The 23,115-nt window shown below is 41.7% G+C and overlaps 1 protein-coding gene across 7 annotated transcripts in view; it reads left to right on the top strand.

Annotated features, from left to right (window-relative positions):
• nf1a (neurofibromin 1a) overlaps positions 1-23,115 on the top strand; it is a 306,791-nt gene that overhangs the window by 34,414 nt on the left and 249,262 nt on the right. For 6 of the 7 annotated variants that reach the window (XR_013548929.1, XM_078422136.1, XM_078422134.1 and 3 more), the window contains exons 2-4: positions 3,585-3,728; positions 4,404-4,487; positions 9,471-9,661. Coding sequence is in view for 6 of the 7 variants with exons in the window: in XM_078422136.1 (XP_078278262.1) it covers positions 3,585-3,728; positions 4,404-4,487; positions 9,471-9,661 (419 nt within the window). In the remaining variant the exon portion in view is untranslated. The remainder of the gene's footprint in view (positions 1-3,584; positions 3,729-4,403; positions 4,488-9,470; positions 9,662-23,115) is intronic. The other variant, XM_078422133.1, reaches the window with a different exon arrangement.

Raw genomic sequence — 23,115 nt, 5'->3', positions numbered from 1 at the left:
GTTAAGTGACTTTTAGAATTGCTGTGAAAATTTGGGTCAAAAATAAAAACTAGTTTTGAAATACCCAAATCGCCAAGTTTGCCAATGCCACTCGTGCTCTTGTGATGTTTGTCACAGGAAGCAATGTGGTGTACCTCTTTCGAGACTACTGGTAGATAAAAAGGAAATGAAAGCAGCACAAGCCTGCAGGAAGCTGGTTAATGAATGGTTATGAGAGACATTGGTGGCTTGGAATTCTTGGCCAGACAAAAGGAACATAAGAGATGATTTGAGGGACGGGGCATGATGAAGGATTTGGACCCGAAATGCCACCTATTGCTACCTGACCTGCTGAGTTACACCAGCATTTTGTGTCCATCTTAGACATGATAAACTGGAATTTAGAAGGATGAGAGGGGATTTTATCGAAACGTGGAAGATTATTAAGGGGTTTGACACGTTAGAGGCAGGAAACATGTTCCCAATGTTGGGAGAGTCCAGAACCGGGGGCCACAGTTTAAGAATAAGGGGTAGGCCATTTAGAACGGAGATGAGGAAAAACTATTTCAGTCAGAGAGTTGTAAATCTGTGGAATTCACTGCCTCAGAAGGCAGTGGAGGCCAAGTCTCAATGCATTCAAGAGAGAACTAAAGAGAGCTCTTAAGGATAGCGGAGTCAGGGAGTATGGGGAGAAGGCAGGAACAGGGTACTGATTGAGAATGATCAGCCATGATCACATTAAATGGCGGTGCTGGCTCGAAGGGCCGAACTCCTACTCCTGCACCTATTGTCTATTGTCTATTGATATAGTTCAACGGTCTTTCACACATTTTAAAAGTTCATTAATCTCATCTTGCACATAAAATGTAAAAAGATGTTGTCTTTAAGTATGTCAAAGTTGTGGTTAATGCAAAACTGATAATACTTCAAACGGAGAATAAATATTTGCTTCCCTCTCCCCTGACTGTCAGAAGAAGGGTCTCAACACAAAATGTCACCTATTTTCTCCAGAGATGCTGCCTGACCTGCTGAGTTACTCCAGCTTTTTGAGTCTCTTCAGTTTTTGACTTCTGTGCAACAGAGGATCTTGCAATACCACCTAGTTTTCAGTTTTCTTTTATAGATACCAATCTTCAAATTCATGATACAAGATGTCTGTGTAATCTTAACCTCCCATGGTAAAACTTTCCTTCCACTGTTGGCATTTATGGTATCTGTTTGTTGGGGGAGTCCAGAACCAGGGGCCATAGTTTAAGAATAAGGGGTAGGCCATTTAGAACGGAGATGAGGAAAAACCTTTTCAGTCAGAGAGTTGTGAATCTGTGGAATTTGCTGCCTCATTCTCTGAATGCATTCAAGATAGAGCTCTTAAGGATAGCGGAGTCAGGGGGTATGGGGAGAAGGCAGGAACGGGGTACTGATTGAGAATGATCAGCCATGATCACATTGAATGGCGGTGCTGGCTCGAAGGACCGAATGGCCTACTCCTGCACCTATTGTCTATTGACGTAATTGCCAGATTTACCTCATTACAATCTGCGTTATAATCTGAGAGGTTATGTATGTATAATTTTGATGCAGATAGATGGATTGCTAAAACACTCTTACCTCATTAGTTTTCAGCTAAATCTCAATACTTCATATTTTAGATAGAAGTTGCGTACTTTGTAGCATGTATTATAGTATGTTTGAATTACATTCTGGTTTTCAAGTATGCTAAAGTAAATTTGTGCTGTGCCCACTATACTTATTGTGCATCAGAACTGGACTTCCTTCTAGCAGCCCGGGAATATGATTTTAAATAGGTCAAAAAGTTTGAGAAATTGATTCTATAAATTTATGGGATATTGTACTTTTTAACATGGAATGGTGACGTGGAATGGTAGATGAAAGTACAAATAAGAGGATTTAAATAGGTTGATTGATGTAAATTTTCTGAGGAAATAAACTTAGTGTAAATTTAAAAAAAACTTGTCATGCAGCTGAGAATGGGGCCGTGTGGAATTCTACGGATCATTTGTTCCGAGTTGTGGATTTTCATACGGTTTGGTGGCTATAGTTAGCCACATGTTGCTAAATTAAATTTTATTATAAAGATGTGGAAAGGTTTCAGAGTTTGTCCCTTGCAGATATGCATCACCAAGAAAGAGCTTGGTTTATTTCTCTTCCTCTGCCTAACATTTTTTCACCTTGCCACACGCAAATTGGAGGAATAGCACCTTGTATATTTCGCTTGGGCAACTTGCAGCCCAGTGGTATGATCTTGATTTCTCTAATTTGAAATAACCCTTGCATTCGCTCTCTCCCCACCCCTCCCCCATCCTAGTCCTCCAGCTCGTTCCAACGTTCGCACCCATATATCCCTTCGTTATCACCTTTTCCACAGCCAACAATGGACCATTGTGGGCTCAGCCTTTCCTTGGCCATCTGTGCCGGATTTGATTTATTCGGAATCATTTCATACCTCTAGTTTATTCTCCCTGTCTCTCAGTCTGAAGAAGGGTCTTGATCCAAAATGTCACTTGCTCCTTTTCATCAGAGATGCTGCCTGACCTGCTGAGTTACTCCAGCAATTTGTGTCTATCTTCCGTGTAAAACAGCATCTGCAGTTTCTTCCTCCACATTATTCCAATTTCATTCCATTGGTCTAATATGTGATGGTAGGCGCTTTAAACAAACAGGGGCTTCCAGTTAATTATGGTAGATGGTGTCTCACACAGATTCTTATCAAATTCACATCACAAGATTAGAAATTGTTCAGCCTGAGCTCGGCATCTGCATACAATGGCATCTTGTGTGTAGTGGTGGAAAGATTGGTGGAAACAGGGCCATGAAGGGAACGCTCTTTCCTTGACCCCCCTCACACAGATGAACCAAATGGAACAGCAAAAGGAGCCTTAACCTTATGGACAGATATATTTATACAATGTTGATGAAAATGTGTATTTAGGATGATTTTTAAATGACATATTTCTAGAAATGGTTGAGCAAATTTAGTATGGTCATCATTGACATTGTTAAATTAGTTTTTGAAAGTTTATTATTTGGAGTTCATGAGTCAGTGCATTGAGAAATCATTATATTTGAACTAAGATCATGTTAAGTTTTGCATTCTTCTTCTTCTTAAGCCCTTGGCTTCTCTAGGGAGCATAGGCCATTGACAAATTTCCTCCACCTCACTCGGTTGTTGGCGGTTCTTTCGAGATCTCTCCAGTTGAGCCCACTCCCAGACATTTCTGCCTGGACACCTCTTCTCCAGCTGTTCCTGGGGCGACCTCTTTTCCTTTTTCCTTGGGGGTTCCATTTCAGGGCTTGCCGGGTGATGTTTGTGGCAGGTTTTCTGAGGGTGTGTCCAATCCAACTCCATTTTCTCTTTCGAATTTGTACGTCAATGGGATCCTGGCTTGTTCTTTTCCACAGGTCCACATTGCTTACTTTGTCTCTCCTCCAGATGTTTAGTATTCTCCTGAGGCAGGTGTTAATTAATGTTTGCAGCCCGTTTGTTATGTTGTTTTCCATGTAAGTTTTGCATTAAGTTTGTTTAATATTGCATCTCATTAGCTCAGTGGAGTGTGACAAATATGTTCCCCTTTTTCTTCCTCCAGCTTCCAATTAAAGGTGGGCAGCAGAACACCCATTCGAAAGTTAGTACTGAACACAACAAGGAATGTCTCATCAATATTTCCAAGTACAAGTTTTCCTTAGTCATAAGTGGTCTCACCACCATCTTGAAAAATGTGAATAACATGGTAAGTCTCCAATTGTAGCAGGGGAGAATATCAATGGGGGATGTGAATGATGTGTTGTGGGGAGGGACAGGGCAGAAGATCAAATAATTTCCTTCTCTGCTGTACTTACCCTGATTTAAATTGGCTTTTGGATAAATCTGATTAAACATCGGGGATCGGGTTGTGGGGGAGAAGCTTAGGTACTCGATAGAGAATAAAGGTAGACTCAAAATGCTGGAGTAACTCAGCGGGACAGGCAGCAACTCTGGAGAGAAGGAATGGGTGATGTTTCGGGTCGAGACCCTTCTTCGGATAGAGAATAAAATTAGTTCACTGATCCACCAGTGAAGCAATGTTTAAAAATTGGATTTAAAAAAAATTAAAACAAACTTAAAGTTATGAAATATCAACTATCATGGAGCTTTTCCATAAGTTGCCCATATCTGACTAAAGCCTGTAATTTACATTTGAATCATCTGACATAACTCCACTGGTGAAAGAGTGCCACTGTTTGTGTGTAAATAAATACATTTAAATCAACAATTAAATTCCCATGGAAGGTGTAAAGGCTACAAGAGTCTGCTTGTTCTCAATAGGTCTAAACATGCCTGGTGCAGCAATCAAGCTTATAGCACTGTTTCTTAATGATGTTGCAAAATTCATTAAAATGTCTGATGTTGTGCTTTGCTCCCCCAGCGAATATTTGGAGCTGAAGCTGAGAGGAACTTGTATCTTTCGCAGCTGATAATATTGGATACATTGGAGAAGTGTCTTGTAGGGGTAAGTGACAAAAGCTTTCATTTTGATTTGTTGACAAACATGTTTGTCAGTTTAAATATTTTGTTAATGCTTACTTCCAAGGAATATTAAGAATTGGAAAATATATTCTGTTATGGTTCTTAGTGCCGTAAATGGGACATGGATACGAAGTTATTGAGAGGATGCAAGTTTTTTTAGGGTAGACTAATGGAAACCAGCAAGGACGGTAGTTGTTTAAAAGTGTGCTTCAGATGCTTTCCTTTATTAGCCATTGCACAGAACCTAAGATCAGAGAGATTTTTGCAAGACCTAAATGCAGCGTAGTTACTGCACAGCTTGAGTACAGGCTTACCCCCCCCCCCCCATTTTATGCATGTTTGTCTTACGTGTTTTTAGAATAATGCACTTGTCTAATTACTACAGAGGTTTAATTTACTTGACCCTATATTTGGAATAACATACCCAAATTTATGCCTGGAAAACTTACACATCAGGTTTCAATGTGATCTTGTAAGGCAGAGATTCACTTGCACCTCCTCCAACCTCATCTACTGTGTCCGCTGTTCCAGGTGTGGGCTTCTATATATCGGCGAGACCAAGTGCAGGCTCGCCAATCATTTTGCTGGATACCTCCGCTCAGTCCTCCTTAACCTACCTGATCTCTCGGTTGCTAAACATTTTAACTCTCCCTTCCATTCCCACTCTGACCTTTCTGTCCTGGGCCTCCTCCACTGTCAGAGTGAGGCCCAGCGCAAATTGGAGGAACACCACCTCTTATTTTGCTTGGGCAGCTTACACCCCAACGGTATGAATATTGACTTTTCTAACTTCAAGTAACCCTTGCTTTTCCTCTCACTCCATCCCTCCCCCTTCCTAGTTCTCCGACCAGTCTGACTGTCCCCCGATTTAATGTTATCTCTGTATGCTTCAATGTCACCTTCTCCTAGCTAACAATGATCTATTCTTCATGTTCCTTGGTACGCATCTCCTTTGATGTCTCCTTCCTTATCTCTGTGTCTCCCTCTCCCCTGACTCCGTTTGAAGAAGGGTCTCAACCCCCAAAATGTCACCCATTCCTTCTATCCAGAGATGCTGCCTGTCCTGCTGAGTTACTCCAGCATTTTGTGTCTAACTTCAGTGTAAACCAGCATTTGCCGTTCCTTCCTACACAGACTGTTCGTTATCAAAGTTGATCGGGAGCGATTTGGGTCGGCTCATGCAGGTGCTTTTAGAAAGAGACTATGTGGATATGAACAAAATGGAAGTGTAATGTAAATTGATGAAATTAAATCAGAGCTTGCTAGATAGGGAATAGTGGGGGTTGGGTTAGCATCCCAAGGGGATGCTGCATTAACCTTTACCGCAAGCAAAATAACCGGCACAGTGGTTCAGATAGCAGAACTGCTGTCTCGTAACTCCACAACTTGGATTTAATCCTGACCTAGGTGTGGAATTTGCATATGTGTTTCCTTCAAGTGCTCCAATTTCTTCCCACAAACCAAATAAATGAGGATCGGTAAGTTAATTGGTCAATGTAAAACACGGTGTGTAGGCGTGTGAGGGGGCGTTGATGGGGAGAATAAAATGAGTTAGGGTAGGATTGATGTAAAAATAGGTACTTGAGAGTTGGCATGGACTCATTGGGCCTATATCTGGGCTGTATCTCTCTGTGACTTTAGAACTCTTCCATGTCCTTGTAAAACTATGACAAAGTTTAACTAAAGTTATTATTATCGTGCCATGGGTTTTCAATAGAGCTGACGAATATAAAACAGGTAATTAATCTGAAAACAGTTTTTTCTCTGCTTGTATAAATGTATACCAACTTTATTTTGAGGGAATGTAGAAAGAAAGAACTGCAGATGCTGGTTTATACCAAACGTAGGCACAAAATGCTGGAATAACTCAGCGGGTCAGGCAGCATCTCTGGGGAAAAAGGATAGATGATGTTTCGGGTCGAAGCCCTTCCGTATGAAGATGTTACTTCAGCACCCATCTGAAGGTCACCCACCCATCTGTCTCCTGTGCTCAAGGAATAAATTCAAGTTCTACCCAATCTTTCCCATTTCGCTCAGACCCTCGTGTCCAGAAAAAATCCTTGTAAATCTACTCTGCACTTTCTCCAGCTTATTAACATCTTTCTTATAGCAGGGCGATCAAAACTGAACACAATACTCCAAGTTGGTGGGATTCTGCTTGGTCGAGGAACTCCCATTCATGTAATTTGTTAGTTATCTAATTTATTGCAGAAGCATATTTTAAAAAGAATACAGGAAATTCAATATTACATTTTAAAGTTATTTTTCATCTATATCTCGACTAACTTTCCTTCTCAAAATCTCTAAACATGACCAAGTTCCACACAAGATTGAATGATTGCCATGGCAGAAAGTTGGCTCTGACTGTAATGCAGGTGCCCTGGAAAAATTTTGCTGCAGGTTTTTATATTTCTAAAATACATTCCAAAATCTTCATCACTTTCTCTGTACCTGAAAGTAATCGGTCAAGCTTAAATTGGTTGTGTGAAACTGCAAATCCATCTCTAATGCATACACCACTCAATTGAGCATTGAGTAACTCTATCCCTTTTTGTCTGATAAAGGAAAACAGTCTGTGGTAATTTCTAACCCTTGCTGGCCAAGTAGCAAATTTTAATGTGCTTCACAACAATATTCAATTAAAACCGTCATAAATTCAATTAGCCTCTAATTAGGGAATATAAGAATTATTTTTGAAATCTACAGTGTCAAACCTCTGCACATCAGTTATAATTTTCATATTCTTGGTGTTGTCACCTGGTAAAAGGTGAAAGTAGGCAATGGGGACGTGAAACCTAATGTTTCGAAACCGAGTAAGTGTGAAATGCTTCAGACAGATTAGCTGGCAATGGCAACGCAAGCCTGAGCTTCATATGGATTCATTCTGGCATTCATTGGTTTATTGTGCATGGCAGCAGAGGCATGACTATCAGTCTCCAGTAAGTGATAGGTAAAATACTTGTAATGGCTGTTTGAATTTGTACATGTGTGACAACTCAAGATTTGGAATTTTCATGCTTCCGTCTCCTGCCCCCAGTCAAGCTGTTAATACTCAACGAGCTTGAATGTGGAGTGACTGATTCGGCTGGATTACTGGAGGGCAGTACTCTTGTGATGGTGCTCTGCACAAATCAATTTTGGAAGAGGAAATGTGGATAGAGTTGAACTAATTTAAGAGTGACCTTTAAATGCATGGGTTATTCAAATTAATTGTTTTCTCCATCATATCGGAAAAGGCATGATGCGCTGGAAATACTGCTTTTCAAGAAAACTAACAGTTTATTTAAAGCATTGCTCTCTGCACAAAAACCCAGTTGAGTTAAAATGTGAAGATCCAGTCTACAGAAATGTTGCCGTCTTCCTAATATGGTCGTGAATTGCTTACCCCTTTTAGCTAAGTATGTCTTTTGCAGGTGTTGCCTTATTCTGTTCTGTGTCTTGGAGTTTCTGTTGGGATTACATCTGGGCTCAAAGACGAAGGGGCCTAAGCATATTTAATTTTAAAACAATCTGTTGCTCTGTCTACCTCTGGGATCTAATGCAAAAGGTTTTCTAATTGCTCTGAGGCAAAGCAAAATGTTGAACTTCATTTAAAATATTCTATGGTATATTTAATATATATTGTGATTGACCGACTTCCAAAGTTTGTTAGGGATACACTGGTGGATGCACTCTTGAATATATCCACATTAAAGAATTATTTTTTTACCAAACATAAAAATCAACTCCAGGGAAATGGCAATTCTGATGCTCCTCATTGATTCTTATCCATAAAGTCAGAGCTAGTGGCTCCTGCATCTTCAGCAAAGTTATCCAAAAATGTTATTAGTTTACTCTGACAAAATTGTCTCGATACTTTCCAGCTCCTCTCTCAATGTCTCTTCTTTCTTTAAATTATCAGATTACTGATCTATCATCTCATACTGGATGAGAAGAAATTCCCTGACACTCAATATTGGGAAGACTGAAGCCACAGTCCACTTTTTTTATTATTGACTGTTTCAACTCTTCCACTGCTGCAATTCCTATCCATTTTTTTTACCGTTACATTTGACTCTTCCAATGCGCACTCTCTCCAAGCTCTCTTGCCATGTCCAATGTGAATATGAGTTGCAGACCTACACAACATATAAACGGGTCATTCGACCCGTCTTTCCACCACAACCAAGGTTTTAGTTTCAGTTTTTGAGATGCAGCATGGAAACAGCCCCTTCAGCCCAACCGTGTCCTTGCCGAGCAATGATTACCCCTACACCAGTTCTATGTCATCCCTGGTTTGTTTCCCACCCACTAGGGACCGTTTACAGAACCCAATTAACTTGCCTGCACATCTTTACAATGTGGGGAAAACCGGAGTATTTATGGAGAAAGCCCACATGCTCACAGGGAGATCTAGAAACTCTGTACAGATAACACCCATTGTCAGGATCAAACCCATATCTCTGGCACTGCAGGGCAGCAACTCTACTGCCGTGCAACTGTGCCCCCTCCCATGACTGACTGAAATAGACCCACTTACCAATGCCAAACCAATATCCCTTCAAACCTGTCCTATCCACGTATCTGTCCAAGTGTCTTTTAAATGTCACAAATGTACCTGCCTCTCCCACTTCCACTGGCATCTCGTTCCACATTTTCTGTTTGATTAAGTTCCCTTGGAATTGTGGGAGGCAACTTGGTCAGCATATGCGAAGTGGGCTGAAAGGCCTGTTTCTCTGCTGTATGCCTATGATTCTTTACTACACTGACCATTCTTTCCGTCTCTTTCCCCGTTCCATTTATTTAGGCTCTTGCTTTGCTTTATAGTTCTGGGTTTAATTATGATTGTGTGATTGAGCTAATTCATTTGATTTTTCTCATCAAAACTGAATATATTACTAAGTTTGATATGAGTGTGTTCACAGTTATAAAATGTTATTTTGATGAGTGTATGTGCACCAGTTTAACCTTCTGTTGTCTCTGGTAGCAGCCTAAGGATACGATGCGGCTGGATGAGACCATGCTTGTCAAACAGCTCTTGCCAGAAATTTGCCAGTTCATCCACATGTCCCGTGAAGGAAACCAGCTCATCGCACAACTCCGCAACTCTGCTTCTGGGGTTCTCTTCTCCCTGAGTTGTAACAATTTCAATGCTGTCTTCAGTCGTATCTCCACCAGGTCAGTACAATCTGCACGGTTCAATCCCACTGGCAAACATAAATTATTTTTTGTGTGTTGAAGTAAATAATTTGTGTGTTGGAGTAAAGTTGTTTCCGAATCTATTAATGAAGCAAATTGAATTGAGTCACTTCATTACTGACCTTGTCGCTCGCAGAAGTTTGCACTCGGGCTGTTTGTCAGATCATTGACTTAAAAATTGCTTCTATAAGAATATTTGTTATTATTGACTGAATGGCAACATGTTCATTGTAAACTGGATTTGAGCAGAAGGGTCTTCAGTTCAGATTTCCAGCTTAGCTGATCTTCAATGACAAATGATAATTATAAGAAGTTAAAGGTAGAAATGCGTACAGTTGCACAAACATGGGCAACCTGTCGGTAAAGTAGAAAGTTAAAAAAGGAAAGGGTGATTTAAAAAAATTGAATAGAGCAAATTTAAACGAAAGCTAGTTAAATATAAAGACAGATGTTCAGAGATTTAGGATTTTTTTCAGAAAAAAAGCATCTGTGTGCATCTGTCTAAAAGAAATTATTATAATTGGGGAAACATCCTCTCCATGTCCACCTTTCAGGACCCCTCAGGGTTTCAAGTGCGGCTGTCAAGTCCTTTCTCATTCTGGGGAATTAATAAAGGAAAGAGAGGAAATTGCAGATGGACTAAACAGGAATTTGGTGCCGGTGTTTACCATAGAGGATATAAGTAATATCCCAGAAATAGTTGCAAATTGGGGGTTAGAAGGTGGGAGGAACTGAGGAATATGACAGTCACTGGGGAAGTGACTCTCAGCAAATTATAGGGTTTGTGGCCAGATGAATCTCTGGACCCCAATGGACTTCATCCAAGGGTCTTTAAAAGAAGTAACTGTTTATGTGTGGGTATTAATTTTCTAAAATTAGTTGCATTCAAGGATTGTAAACGAACACGTGTGATAAGACGAGGAGATAAGACTTTTCTTTGCCTTCCATCACAGAGAGAGTGTGCCTGGAGCAATCACTGTGATGGCTGTTTGTGTTAAAATTGTAATTGTGTGTCTCGTGTTCTTTATTGTCTACTGCCGGAACCCTGACGTGAGAGGACGCTGGCGCTATTTGTTCGCCGCTTCTCCGTCAGGATAGTTCGTCTGTTTGTTTTTATGTCATGACTGTTTTTGTAAAGCGTCTTTGAGCACTTGGAAAAGCGCTATATAAAATAAATGTTTATTATTATTATTATTATTATTATTATTATTATTCCTATGTTCAAAAAGGGAGGGAGATAGAAAACGGGAAACAATAAGCCAAAGATAGACCAAGTGCTGGAGTAACTCAGGGGGTCAGGCAGCATCTCTGGAGAAAAGGGATGGGTGACGTTTTGGGCAGGATCTTTCGTCAGACTCTGAAGAAGAGTCCCGACCCGAAATGCCACCCATCGTTTTTCTCTAGAGATGCTGCCTGACCCGTTGAGTTACTCCAGCACTTTGTGTCTATCTTTGGTATAAACCAGCATCTGAGGTTCCTTGTTTCTAAACAATAAGCCAATCAGCTTAACATTAGTCATACAGAAAATGTTAGAAAAAAAAATACCATTGAAGATATTTCAGTCGGGAACTTAGAAAAATACAAGCTCATCAGGTTGATGTAGTTTTGTAAAAAGAAAATCAAGTTTGACCATTGGAGTTATTCGCAGGCATAAAAGATTAGTTTAACCTGGCATTGTGTGCAGCATGGATATTGTAGTCCAAAGGGCCTGCTCTTGTAATGGCCTCCCAACCCGTCCGAATTTGGCGGTAAGTTTCCGCTTTCTTATTTCATTTCAACCATTCCGATTTTGCCTCACATTTTTCAGCAAAACAGTCGGTAATTGCAATTTGTTAATTCGGCTGCTGGAGGTCGCTAGGGGTTCTGCGAGAAATCCCCCTTGTCCTGGAAGTCTCCCCAAAAATGTGGCATACCCAGGCGAGGCAAGGCAGCCAATCTCGACCTCATCAGGACTTCCACGGCTAATCGGTGGATTGAATTTGCAACCTACGGCTGGGGCTCTGGAACTCCAGTCCAGCTGGAGCCAGCACATCTATCCCCATAGCCGACTTCCTTGGCCAGCTGGATAAACCAGCAAAGTTCTGGAGCCAAGAGTGCCAGAAAATCAGTGGTGGAACTGTAATGCGTAAATATTAAATTTAAGTGCAAGATTATATAACTATATTAATTAAATAAGACGGGGTTAAAATATAAAACACAGCAGAAAAGCCAATTACCACCTTTTTGGGCTGATTATCAATTAATGTGCGAATTTACTTCAACAAGTTCTTCCGTGTGCTTAGTCGAGTCGCATATATCAACTCTTTCTTCATAACTTAGTCATACATTTTATAACCATTGTTCTTTTATTCAATACCAAGAATATTGCGATGTGTAAGGAAAAAGCAAAATAGAAAAAACAAACCAAAACAATTTTTTCTTTTTGTTGCAAAAAGTTTCTCTGTTCAATAACCTTTCTATAAATAGTAGAATATATTCATGATAGGCCTGACATTGTACATTTAGTCCAAGAACTCCAGACTGTTGGAAATAATAATCGTTTTTCACACATGAATGTAGCGCAACGCTACATAATCAAATTCATAATCAAAATTATGAATTTGTAAAATCAAATGTTGGGAGGTTTGAATGTAATGTTTTATGTTCTGTAAGAATAGTGTGCTGTTGAAAAGGGAAACTAAGAAATGGCCATTTATACTTTGACTTTTCGTAAGGCATTTAATAAGATGCTGCATGAAAAGATATTTTGGAAAAGAAAGCTTGTAGTATGGAGTATAAAGTATTGGTGTGGATACTAGATGAGTGCGTTAATAGGAAATAGAGTGAACATGGAAATAGGTATTTTTCTGGTTGGTGAGATGTAACAGATGTGTTCATGGGGTTAGAGTTGGAGATTCGGTCACTTACAATTTACATAAGTGACTACAAAGAAGGCACCATAGCTATTTGTTTGGAGTATTATGTGCAGTTCTGGTCGTCCCTTTACAGGAAGGATGTTGAAGCTTTGGAAAACGCGCAGAGGAGGTTTACCAGAATGATACTGGGATTAGGGGGTTTTAAACGACAGGGAGAGGTTGGAAGGTTTTCCCTGGAACGCTGGAGGTTTATTAGAGATACAGTGTGGAAATTGGCCCTTCGACCCACTGGCGACTGCACCGACCACGATCACCCATACATTAGTTCTGTCCAACACACGAGGGACAATTTACAGACCCTAATTAACTTATAAACCTGCACGTCTTTGAAATGTGGGAGGAGACCGGAGCATCCGGAGAAAACTTGTGTGGTCACAGGAGAACAATAGGCAATAGGTACAGGAGGAGGCCATTCGGCCCTTTGAGCCAGCACCGCCATTCAATGTGATCATGGCTTATCATTCTCAATCAGTACCCCGTTCCTGCCTTCTCCACATACCCCCTGACTCCGCTATCCTTAAGAACGTACAAACTCTGTACAGACAGCACCCGTTGTCCAGTTCGAACACAGGTCTCTGGTGCTGTAAGGCAGCAACTCTACTGTTGCACTACTGTGCAAGTTGTGGGGAGACCTGATGGAGGTTAAAATTATGAGGGGTATTGATCGCATAGACAGTCAGAATCTTTTTCCCAGGTTGATAAAATCAAATAGTGGAGGGCATAGCTTAACAAGTAGAGGGGCTAAGTTTAAAGGAGATGCGTGGGGCAAATTTTCTACAGAGGGTGGTGAGTATCTGTAACCCGCTGCCAGGGGTGGTGGTTGAAATTAGTGGCATTAAGAAGACATGTGGATAAGCATATGGATATGCAAGGAATGAAGGGTTATGTGCAGCTAGATGTGATAGTCTTAACATCATGTTCGGCACAGACATTGTGAACCAAAGGTAAACAAAATGCTGGAGTAACTCAACGGGTCAGGCAGCATCTCTGGAGAGAAGGAATGGGTGAAGTTTTGGGTCGAGACCCTTCGTCAGAGGTGAAGCAAAGGGCCTGTTCTTGTGCTGTACGGTTCTATGGTTGCTAAATTTGTTGACAACACAAAGATAAGTAGGAGATTTAGTTGTGATGAGGGCATAATGGGAGTACAACCAGATGTATCTGAATTAAACAAGTGGGCAAAGATCTGGCTAATCGATTGTAATTTTGGAAAACCTGAAATGAATCATTTTGATAAGAAAAATGCAAACGAAGGAAAATATCTATATAATGAGAGATTAGAGCTCTATAATGGAACGATATTTGTGTATCCTCGTGCTGATCACTCAAAGGCTAATATTGGTACAGCGACCAATAAGGAACAGAATGTTTTGTATAATTTATTGCGAGGGGAATTGAATATGAAAGTAGGGAGGTTAGGCTTCCATTATATGGGACATTGATGAAACCTCTTTTGCAGCACTGTGAACAGTATTAATATACTTATTCAAGCAAGGATGGAAATGCATTGTAATCAGTTCAGAAAAGATTAACTGGACCAATATCTTGAATATCTAGTGTAGGAAGGAACTGCAGGTGCTGGTTTAAATCGAGGATAGACACAAAATGCTGGAGTAACTCAGCGGGATAGGCAGCATCTCTGAGAGAAGGAATGGGTGACATTTCGGGTCGAGACCCTTCTTCAGACTGATGTCGGGAGTGGGAGGTACATAGATAAGGAAGTGTAAAGATAAGGAAGTGTCAGGTGTGAAAACAGGGCAAAGGGAATGGAGATCAAGGGACACGTAGAATAGATCATTGTTAGTTGGGAGAAGGTAACAACAAAGCAAACATAAAATGTAGGTGTAGACAGTAAGACTGGTCGGAGAACTGGGAAGGGGAAAGGATGGAGAGAGAGGGAAAGCAAGGGTTACTTGAAGTTAATGTTCATAATGCTGAAGTGTAAGCTGCCCAAGTGACATATGAGGCGCTGTACCTCCAATTTGCGATGGGCCTCGCTCTGACAATGGAGGAGGCCCAGGACAGAAAGGTCAGTGTGGGAATGGTAGGAGGAGTTCAAGTGTTTAGCAACCGGTGAGATCAGGTAGGTTTAGGCGGACGGAGCGGCGGTGTTCAGTGAAACGATCGCCGAGCCTGCGCTTGGTCTCACTGATATATAGGAGACTACACCTGGAACAGTGGATACAGTAGATGAGGTTTGGGGAAGGGGAAAATACCTGGAGGTAGTTGGGGTGGGAAGGGACGTGTTGACCAGGGAGTTGTGGAGGGAACGATCTCTGCGGAAAGGGGTAGAGATGGGAAGCTGTGGCTGGGGGGGGGGGGGAGATTATGTGCTGTATACGACGGCTGATGGGGTGGGAGTTGAGGACAAGGGAGACTCTGCTCCTTCAATGAATGGGGAGGAGGGGGAGCAAGAGCAGTGCTGCGGGATATCGAGGAGATCCCAGTGAGAGCCTCATCTATAATGGAAGAGGGGAACCCCTGTTCCCGAAAGAATGAGGACATCTCCGATGACCTGATATGGAACACCTCATCTTGGACGCAGGTGTGGTGTAGATGGAGGAATTGGGAGTAGGGGATAGAGTCTTTACAGGAGGCTCGGTGGGTAGAAGTGTAGTTTATATAGCTATGGGAGTCAGTGGGTTAACAATAGATGTCAGTTGATAGATTGTCTTCTGTGATGGAGACGGTGAGATCAAGAAATGGTAGGGAGATGTCGGAGATGGTCCAAGTGAATTTGAGTGCAGGATGGAAATTAGTCGCAAACTTCATGAAGTTAGTGAGTTCTGCAACCCCCTTCTTGAACTCCCCTTGATGGCCCTCTACCCGTTTTATTTCCAACTGCCAGCGTGACATCAACCGTTTCAACTTTTCCACTACCCTTCCCTGCTTTAAACTCTCCCCCTTCTGTACGTACAGCCCTCCGCTCACTCTGCAGCAACCCAGACACTATCATCAAACCTGCCGGCAAGGGAGGTGCCGTGGTAGTCTGGCGCGCTGAGGCCAGGCAACAACTCAGACACCTCCTACTTATCCTTATCCCACAGACGAGCAGCGGGCCTTAATCTCACACACCATTTCAGATTTCATTACTTCCGGCTCTCTGCCCTCCAAAGCCTCCAACCTTATCGTTTCCCAGTCCCGCACGGCCCGATTTTGTCTTCTTCCCAAAATCTACAAACACAACTGCCCTGGCAGACCCATTGTTTCTGCTTGTTCATGTCCCACTGAATTAATTTCCACCACTAAATTAAAGCCCTCCATTTTTTCCTTGCCCACAGAACCAGCCAATTTTTGTTTACTAACACACTCCTCCGCCTAGCAGAGCTGGTCCTTAGCCTTAACATCTTTTCCTTCGACTCCTCCCACTTCCTCCAAATCCAAGGCATGGCTATGGGCACTAGCTATGCCTGCCTCTTTGTAGGGTACGTCGAACAATCACTGTTTCAGACGTACACTGGCCCTATCCCCTAACTCTACCTCTGCTACATTGATGTTTGCATCAGTACTACCTCCTGCACCCATGCAGAACTCGCAGACTTCATTAACTTTACTACTAATTTCCATCCTGCACTCAAATTCACTTGGACCACCTCTGACATCTCCCCACCATTTTTTGATCTCACCGTCTCCACCACAGGAGACAGACTATCAATTGACATCTATATACTAAAACTCTCGTTTGTTTGTTTGTTTGTTCCTGAACTACAGCCAAAACGGTACACGATAGCGCGACAATTTTAGACCCACCTTACTCACCTTTGGTGCTAATGGAAGAAGTTTCACTGAAATCGGTGTTATATTTTTAAAGTTATTCACATTTTAAAGTTTAAATCTATCTCCGAGGGAGGGGGAGGAGGGAGGATAAGGGGGGTTGAGGGGGATGGAGTGGGGGGGAGTGAGGGAGGGGGAGGGAGGGGTGGGGGAGAGGCAAGGGTGCTGCACCAATGCAGGAGAGGTTTGGGCCCAACGGGTCCACTTGGTCTAGTCTATTATAAACCCCCTGACTACCACAGCTATCGAGATGACACTTCCTGTAAAGACTCAATCCCCTCCTCCCAATTCCTCCGTGTACGCCGCATCTGTGCCCAATATGAGGTGTTCCACACTAGACCATCCGAGATGTCCTCATTCTTTAGGGAACAGGGGTTCCCCTCTTCCATTATAGATGAGGCCCTCACTAGGCTCTCCTCGTTATCCCACATCTCCACTCTTGCTCCCCCTCCCCCCATTCGTAACAGGGACAGAGTCCCCCTTGTCCTCGCCTTCCGCACCACCATCCATCGCACACAGCACATAATCCTCTGACATTTATGCCACCTCCAACGGGATCCCACCGCTAGCCACATCTTCCCATCTTCACCCCTTATCGCTTTCCGCAGGGACTGTTTCCCCCGCAACTCACTGGTCAACTCGATCCTTCCCACCCAAACCAGGTACTTTCCCCTGCAACCCCAGGAGATGCAACACCTGTCCCTCTACCTCCCCCCTCAACTCTGAGATGATGTTTCTGGTTTGGGAGGACCTGCAACCGGGTATCACTGTTGAAAAATGAGTCGCACGTTTAAGGTGGATGAGATGACTTTTTTTTGCTGAGGATTATGAGTTTTTGAACGTCCTCAAAGCGCAGCGGAAGCAGTTTTTGTTTGTGAAGCACAGATGGGTCGATACATGATAAACAAGGGGGCGGAAGATTATCAGGATAGAAGATATGTGATTCGAGGTTACAGTCAAATCCAGAGATCCTGTCACATGACACGCTGGAGTAGGTCAGGCAGCATCTCGGGAGAGAAGGAATGGGTGACGTTTCGGGTCTGCTGACCTGCTGAGTTACTCCAGCATTTTGTGAATAAATACCTTCGATTTGTACCAGCATCTGCAGTTATTTTCTTACACTGTCACATGACACATTAACCTGAGGATCTGCGCAGCCTACTGCAGCTCCTAATACACGTTCACATCACTTTCTTTCGGGTCATTGGTTGGTGAATGGTGGTGTCTGTTGATGCTTCATGTATTTATTTTCTCTTCGGACTCCTGGTGTATGTTTAACATTATTCTTTTTTAAAAAAAGGACAGAATTTAAGATCAGTTAAAAAAAAAAATGTTTCTGCGTTGCTAAATGAGAAGCAGGAAGTATTTGTAATAACAAGGAACTGCAGATGCTGGTTTACCAAAAAAAAGACACAAAATGGTGGAATAACTCACCCGGTCAGGCAGTATCTATGGAGAACATTACAAAGTGGTGTGTAGGAAGGAACTGCAGATGCTGATTAAAACCGAAGATTGACACTAAATGCTGGAGTAACTCAGCAGGACAGACATTCCTTCTGGAGAGAAGGAATGGGCGACGTTTCGGGTCCAGAGCCTTCTTGATGGTTTGGGTCAGGACCCTTCTTCACACTCTAAAATATTTTTGTTGTATTGTGACTTTTGTTTATTTTGCATAGTGAAGGTCAACATTGCTGGGAAAAGAGGCCGTTATTTGTTTCCTAAGGTGGCCCCCTGCAGCTTATCTGGCTATTTTAAAGGCAAATCACATTGGTGAACCTGGAATCAAGTATAGAGCAGACCCAGTAAGGTTGACAGATTTCCTTGCCTGGCAGACACAAGTGAACTAGATGGCTTTTTATGATAATCTGGTCGTTTCACCATTTCTGAAACTAGCTTTTACTGAATTCCTTAGCTGTCATGGAGTCGAATGGCAGCATGGAAACAGGCCCTTCGACCCAACTTGTCCCTGTCGATCAAGATGCTCCATTTACGCTAGTCCCACCTGCCTGCATTTGGCACGTATCCCTCTAAACCTTTTGTATCTGTGCCATGGTAGGATTTGTCCTTGTGTGTCTCTGGATCAAGTCCAGCCATGTTGCTTAACCACTATATTACTGTATCTCTGACTGCTGAGTTTCATGTTCTGATGACTCAATACTTGATCCTCTGCCTGCAAGTCTGAAGATCAGACTTCAGAATTCAATTTGCACTCAGAATAAGCACGAAATCCCAGCGAAGTCTCCAGTGAAATATTATTCTCTCAGCAGAGCTGTCGTGCAGGTAAAATGTTAAACTGTTGACCTTCGGAAGTGGACTTAAAATAATTTTACGACACTATTTACTTTAGTTTAGAGAAACGGCGTGGAAACAGGCCCTTCGGCTGACCAGCGATCCCCGTACACTTTCACTACCCGACATACTCGGGGTAATATATCATTTTTACCAAAGACACATTGATCTATAAACCTGTGCTTCTTTAGAGTCTTGGAGGAAACCGGAGTACCCAGAGACAACTCATGCAGTCATGGTGAGAACGTACAAACTCTGTACAGACAGAACCTTTAGTCAGGATCGTACCCGAGTCTCGAAGGCAACAACTCTACTGCTGCGCTACCGCGCTGCTCTTATTTAAGATAAGAACTCTTCCTGGGAGATCATCCCAGTATCCTGATGAACATTCATAAAACAGTGACGTAAAACTGATCATCCGGTCATTGTTACATTGCTGTTTTGTCTGTCCTAGGTTTGTGCAAATTGGCTCCTGTGTTTCCCATATTAAACCAGTGAATATGTTTGGAAGTTTCTTACTTTCTACACCTGCAGGTATCTTGAAAGTATGAACTGTACTATACAGACGAACATCTTTCTGCAGAACCAAATCAATGATCTGGTCATCAAACATTCACAACTCAATTTGGCAGATTGCCAGATTGATGTGTTTTTTTAAAAATGACTCAGCCTTGCCTCAGCAGAAAAACTAAAAGATGAAAACTTGACTTCATTGTGTCCTTCCGTGGCAAAAAGCCTGTCGCCCACTAATTGGCCTAGATTAAAGTGATACTTAGCATTCATTAAGTAGTTCAATTTAATGCTCAACTTGTGTTATCCACATTTCAAGGGAAATTAGAGGGGGGGGGGGGGGAATCTATGCGAAACCTCTCTTCTGGTGAATAATCTTTTACCATCATAGTGTTGCAAAGTTCGAGTGCATTTTGTCTGAAATTATTTGCTTAACCTTTGTGTGTTCAATGTTTAGCACAAGAAAATTGCTTGAACAGAGGTCAGACAGGAAATGTGCCTCTTGCAATCAATGCCTTTTATTCACAGTCAAGTAATAATTTATCAAACCACAGTCGGAAGGAATTGGATCCTGGAGCAGAAACAAAAATCATTTGGAACTAAAAGAGTCTGGCTACCCTCCCTACTTCGGTCCATGACAAATCAATAATATCTGTATAGAATATTTTGCTTGCAAACCTATCGCCCTACAAAACAAAATCCAAGTATTATTGTTGAAGCAAAATTAATCCTTGCCCCAATGTGTAATCACAAAAAGCCATGCATCCATTTATTGGGTCTGAAGATGCATCAGTCTGAAGAAGGGTCTCGACACGAAACGTCACCCATTCCTTCTCTCCCGAGATGCTGCCTGACCTGCTGAGTTACTCCAGCATTTTGTGAATAGATACCTTTGATTTGTACCAGCATCTGCAGTTATTTTCTTATATTATATATCCATTTATTGGGGGTAGACACAAAAATGCTGGAGTAACTCAGCGGGACAGGCAGCATCTCTGGAGAGAAGGAATGGGCGATGTTTGGACCCAAAACATCACCCATTCCTTCTCTCCAGGCCTGCCTCGCTGAGTTACCCCAGCATTTTGTGTCCCTCTTCGGCGTAAACAACATCTGCAGTTCCTTCCTTCCACATTTATTGGGGGTGGTGGGGTAACCGAGTAGGTTACCAAGTGATGGATATTAAATGGTATGGAATTTAAATATAGAATGCCCCATCTTCTTGTTTAATTTTCGCAACTATTTGAAAAACTTTTTGAAAACCTTTTCAACAATTTGAAAACCTTTGCAATAGCTTCATCGACCGTTGCAACAATTTGAAAAACTACCTTGTGAAGTTTGCCCAGGGAAGTTATTAATCAATCTTTAGGGCAGCCCGAAGTCATGAGTATGTTCCTCTCTAATTATTTTGGCTTCAGCAACCTTGTGCTTGGTGTAACTAAGTCAAGCAACAAACACTAACTTTGATCTATTAAGCATTTACTTTGTACTTAATCGATTTTTTGTTGTTGCTTACTTCTGTATAGAAACGCTGTTAAAATAAAATTGACACTTTTAATGAGAAAATTATTTTGTATTGTTGCTTAACTTGAAACGCTATTCTCGTTGAAAACTAAAAGCAAGATTTTCGGAATACTTTGAAGCAGAGCTAAATCATAAATGGCTCCCTCGTGATTTAGCTGACTGTAATTTGCTTGTGACTTAAATTATTCTGTCAGTGTTGCTTTTTTTCCCCATTTTAATGGATGTCTCGCACATCTCCGTTTTATTTATCGGGTACTGCAGCTCGCTGGTCTTAAATGTATTTGTGTCGCTTTCTTGCGTTACTGTGCATTGTTCCATGTTCAGCGAGTGCATTTTGGAAGTACTATTTTGAACCCAAGTCCAAGGTTTTGGTCAACAAAATGAGTGTTAATTCTGATGACAAGAACAGGAACATCGCAAACCTGCTCCATGCAGATTATAAGCCACGAGGCCATTCTAATGAATGAAAAAAACAGCATTGAACCAGGCCCTTTGGCCCACCAAGTCCACGCCGACCATTGATCATTCATTCACACTAGTTCTATGTTATCCCACTTTCGCATCCACTACTCGGGCATTAGGTGCAATTTTATCGAGGCCAATTAATTTACAAACCCACGTGATCGTTGTCTTTTAGTTTTCTTAGGTAAGCACAACTTCATTTTGTCAACTAAATTGCATATAAGCAAGCTAGTTTTCAGTTTTGTATAATAGCCCTTAAGTTTCCTGGATACAAGACAGTGATCAAGACAGATCTAATTTACAACTTTGGATCAAGAGGAGTAATATGTATTCCATGTCAATAAATTAATATGTGTGTTCTTTAGAATTTGCTATTGATGACTTAAAAAATGTAGCTTAATTTTGTGGCTCTAAATTTATGTTTTGTTACTTGTCTCGGTATAATCTACAAATACATTTGGGATTGTCTTGAAAAAGGACAATAATTTGGCTTACTCTTAAATTAGAAGTCATACAAGTGCCTAAAGCTGCTTTTGCTGGTTAATGTTTAAGTCAGACAGTTAATATTGCAATCTTTTTGTCTTATTTCCTTCAATCAGCTATTTTCCAGTTTGATTAATTTTTAGCCTTTAAAAGACATTTGGACAGGAACATAGATAGGCAAGGTTTAGAGGATACTGGCCAAACATTGGCAGGTAGGACTAGTGCAGATCGGGCATCTTGGTCGGCATGGATAAGTTGGGCCAAAGGGCCTGTTTCCAAGCTGTATGACTCTCTGACTTTGACTCTAAATACTTGCCTGTTATAATTCAATTTTATAACACTCAGCCCTTGCTCTTCTGTACTAAGGTATTTCAAGTACTAATCCACTAATACTTAAATTGTGTCTCTATCTCCTGGAGATAATCATTTCTAGGCAGTGTGTTCCAGATTTTAACCACTCTCTGATAGGTAAAAAAATATTGGCTTTGCTTCTAAATGTCCCATTTGCTATTTTAAACCTCTCTCTGCCTTCTTGTTATGGGCACCTCTGCTGAGGGGGTAATTTTCTTGTTATTTACCCTATTCATGGCCCTCATAATTTTGTTCACAATAGGCACACCAAGCAAAACAAACCCAGCCTCTGCAGCCTCTGCTCATGACTGAAATACTCCATCCCAGGCAACATTGTGGTGAATTTGTTCTACTTCCCCTCCAGTACTATCGTTCCTTCCTTTACTGTGACTGGAATGATCCATAGTAGTTCACCTGTGGCCTAACATAGTTTTATGTTGTTGTGCCATAATATCCTTGCTCTTGCATTCTCTCCCCAATCTAAAGAAGTTAAGTATCTACAGTGCCTCCGTAATCAGCCTGTTCTATTCCCTTCAGGTATCCCTGTACATGTGCAACAAAGCACTCTATGTTTCAATCGTCCCTGGATTAGTCACAGTCATTGAGTTAGTTTGGTTAGTCCTGTAAAAATGTATCACATCGCATTTTTCACCTGTAAAACTGCAGCAAGTAGTCTTGAGAAATGCTCTTGAACAAAATTCCATCAGGCAATTTCTGCTCAACTTCACTAACTCACTCACAGCATTCGATAACCAAAGCCTATCCTTGCTATAAAACAATACAACCAATCTTCATGCCATGTGCATTATTGTTGGTCATGCCTCCGACAATGACATTGAAATGGCCGACGCGTATAACAAACAGCGTAGGTGCACGGATAACTGTGGTACTAATCACTGTCTTCCAATGATGATTTCCCGCTGGCGTTTATATTAATGAATCTCCAACAGTAACAATATTTAAGACACATGGACAGCTACATGGATAGGAAAGCTTTAGAGGGATATGAGCAAAATGTGGGTAAATGGGACTAACTTAGATAGGGCATGTTGGTTGGCGTGGATGATTTGGGCTGAAGAGCCTGGTTGAGTGCTGTATGACTCTCGATGATTCCTTCCATTCCATGTGCTC

The sequence above is a fragment of the Rhinoraja longicauda genome, chromosome 26 (assembly GCF_053455715.1).
Source record: "Rhinoraja longicauda isolate Sanriku21f chromosome 26, sRhiLon1.1, whole genome shotgun sequence".
In the NCBI taxonomy this organism is placed as follows: Eukaryota; Metazoa; Chordata; class Chondrichthyes; order Rajiformes; family Arhynchobatidae; genus Rhinoraja; species Rhinoraja longicauda.
This window is presented reverse-complemented; position numbering and strand designations above follow the sequence as displayed.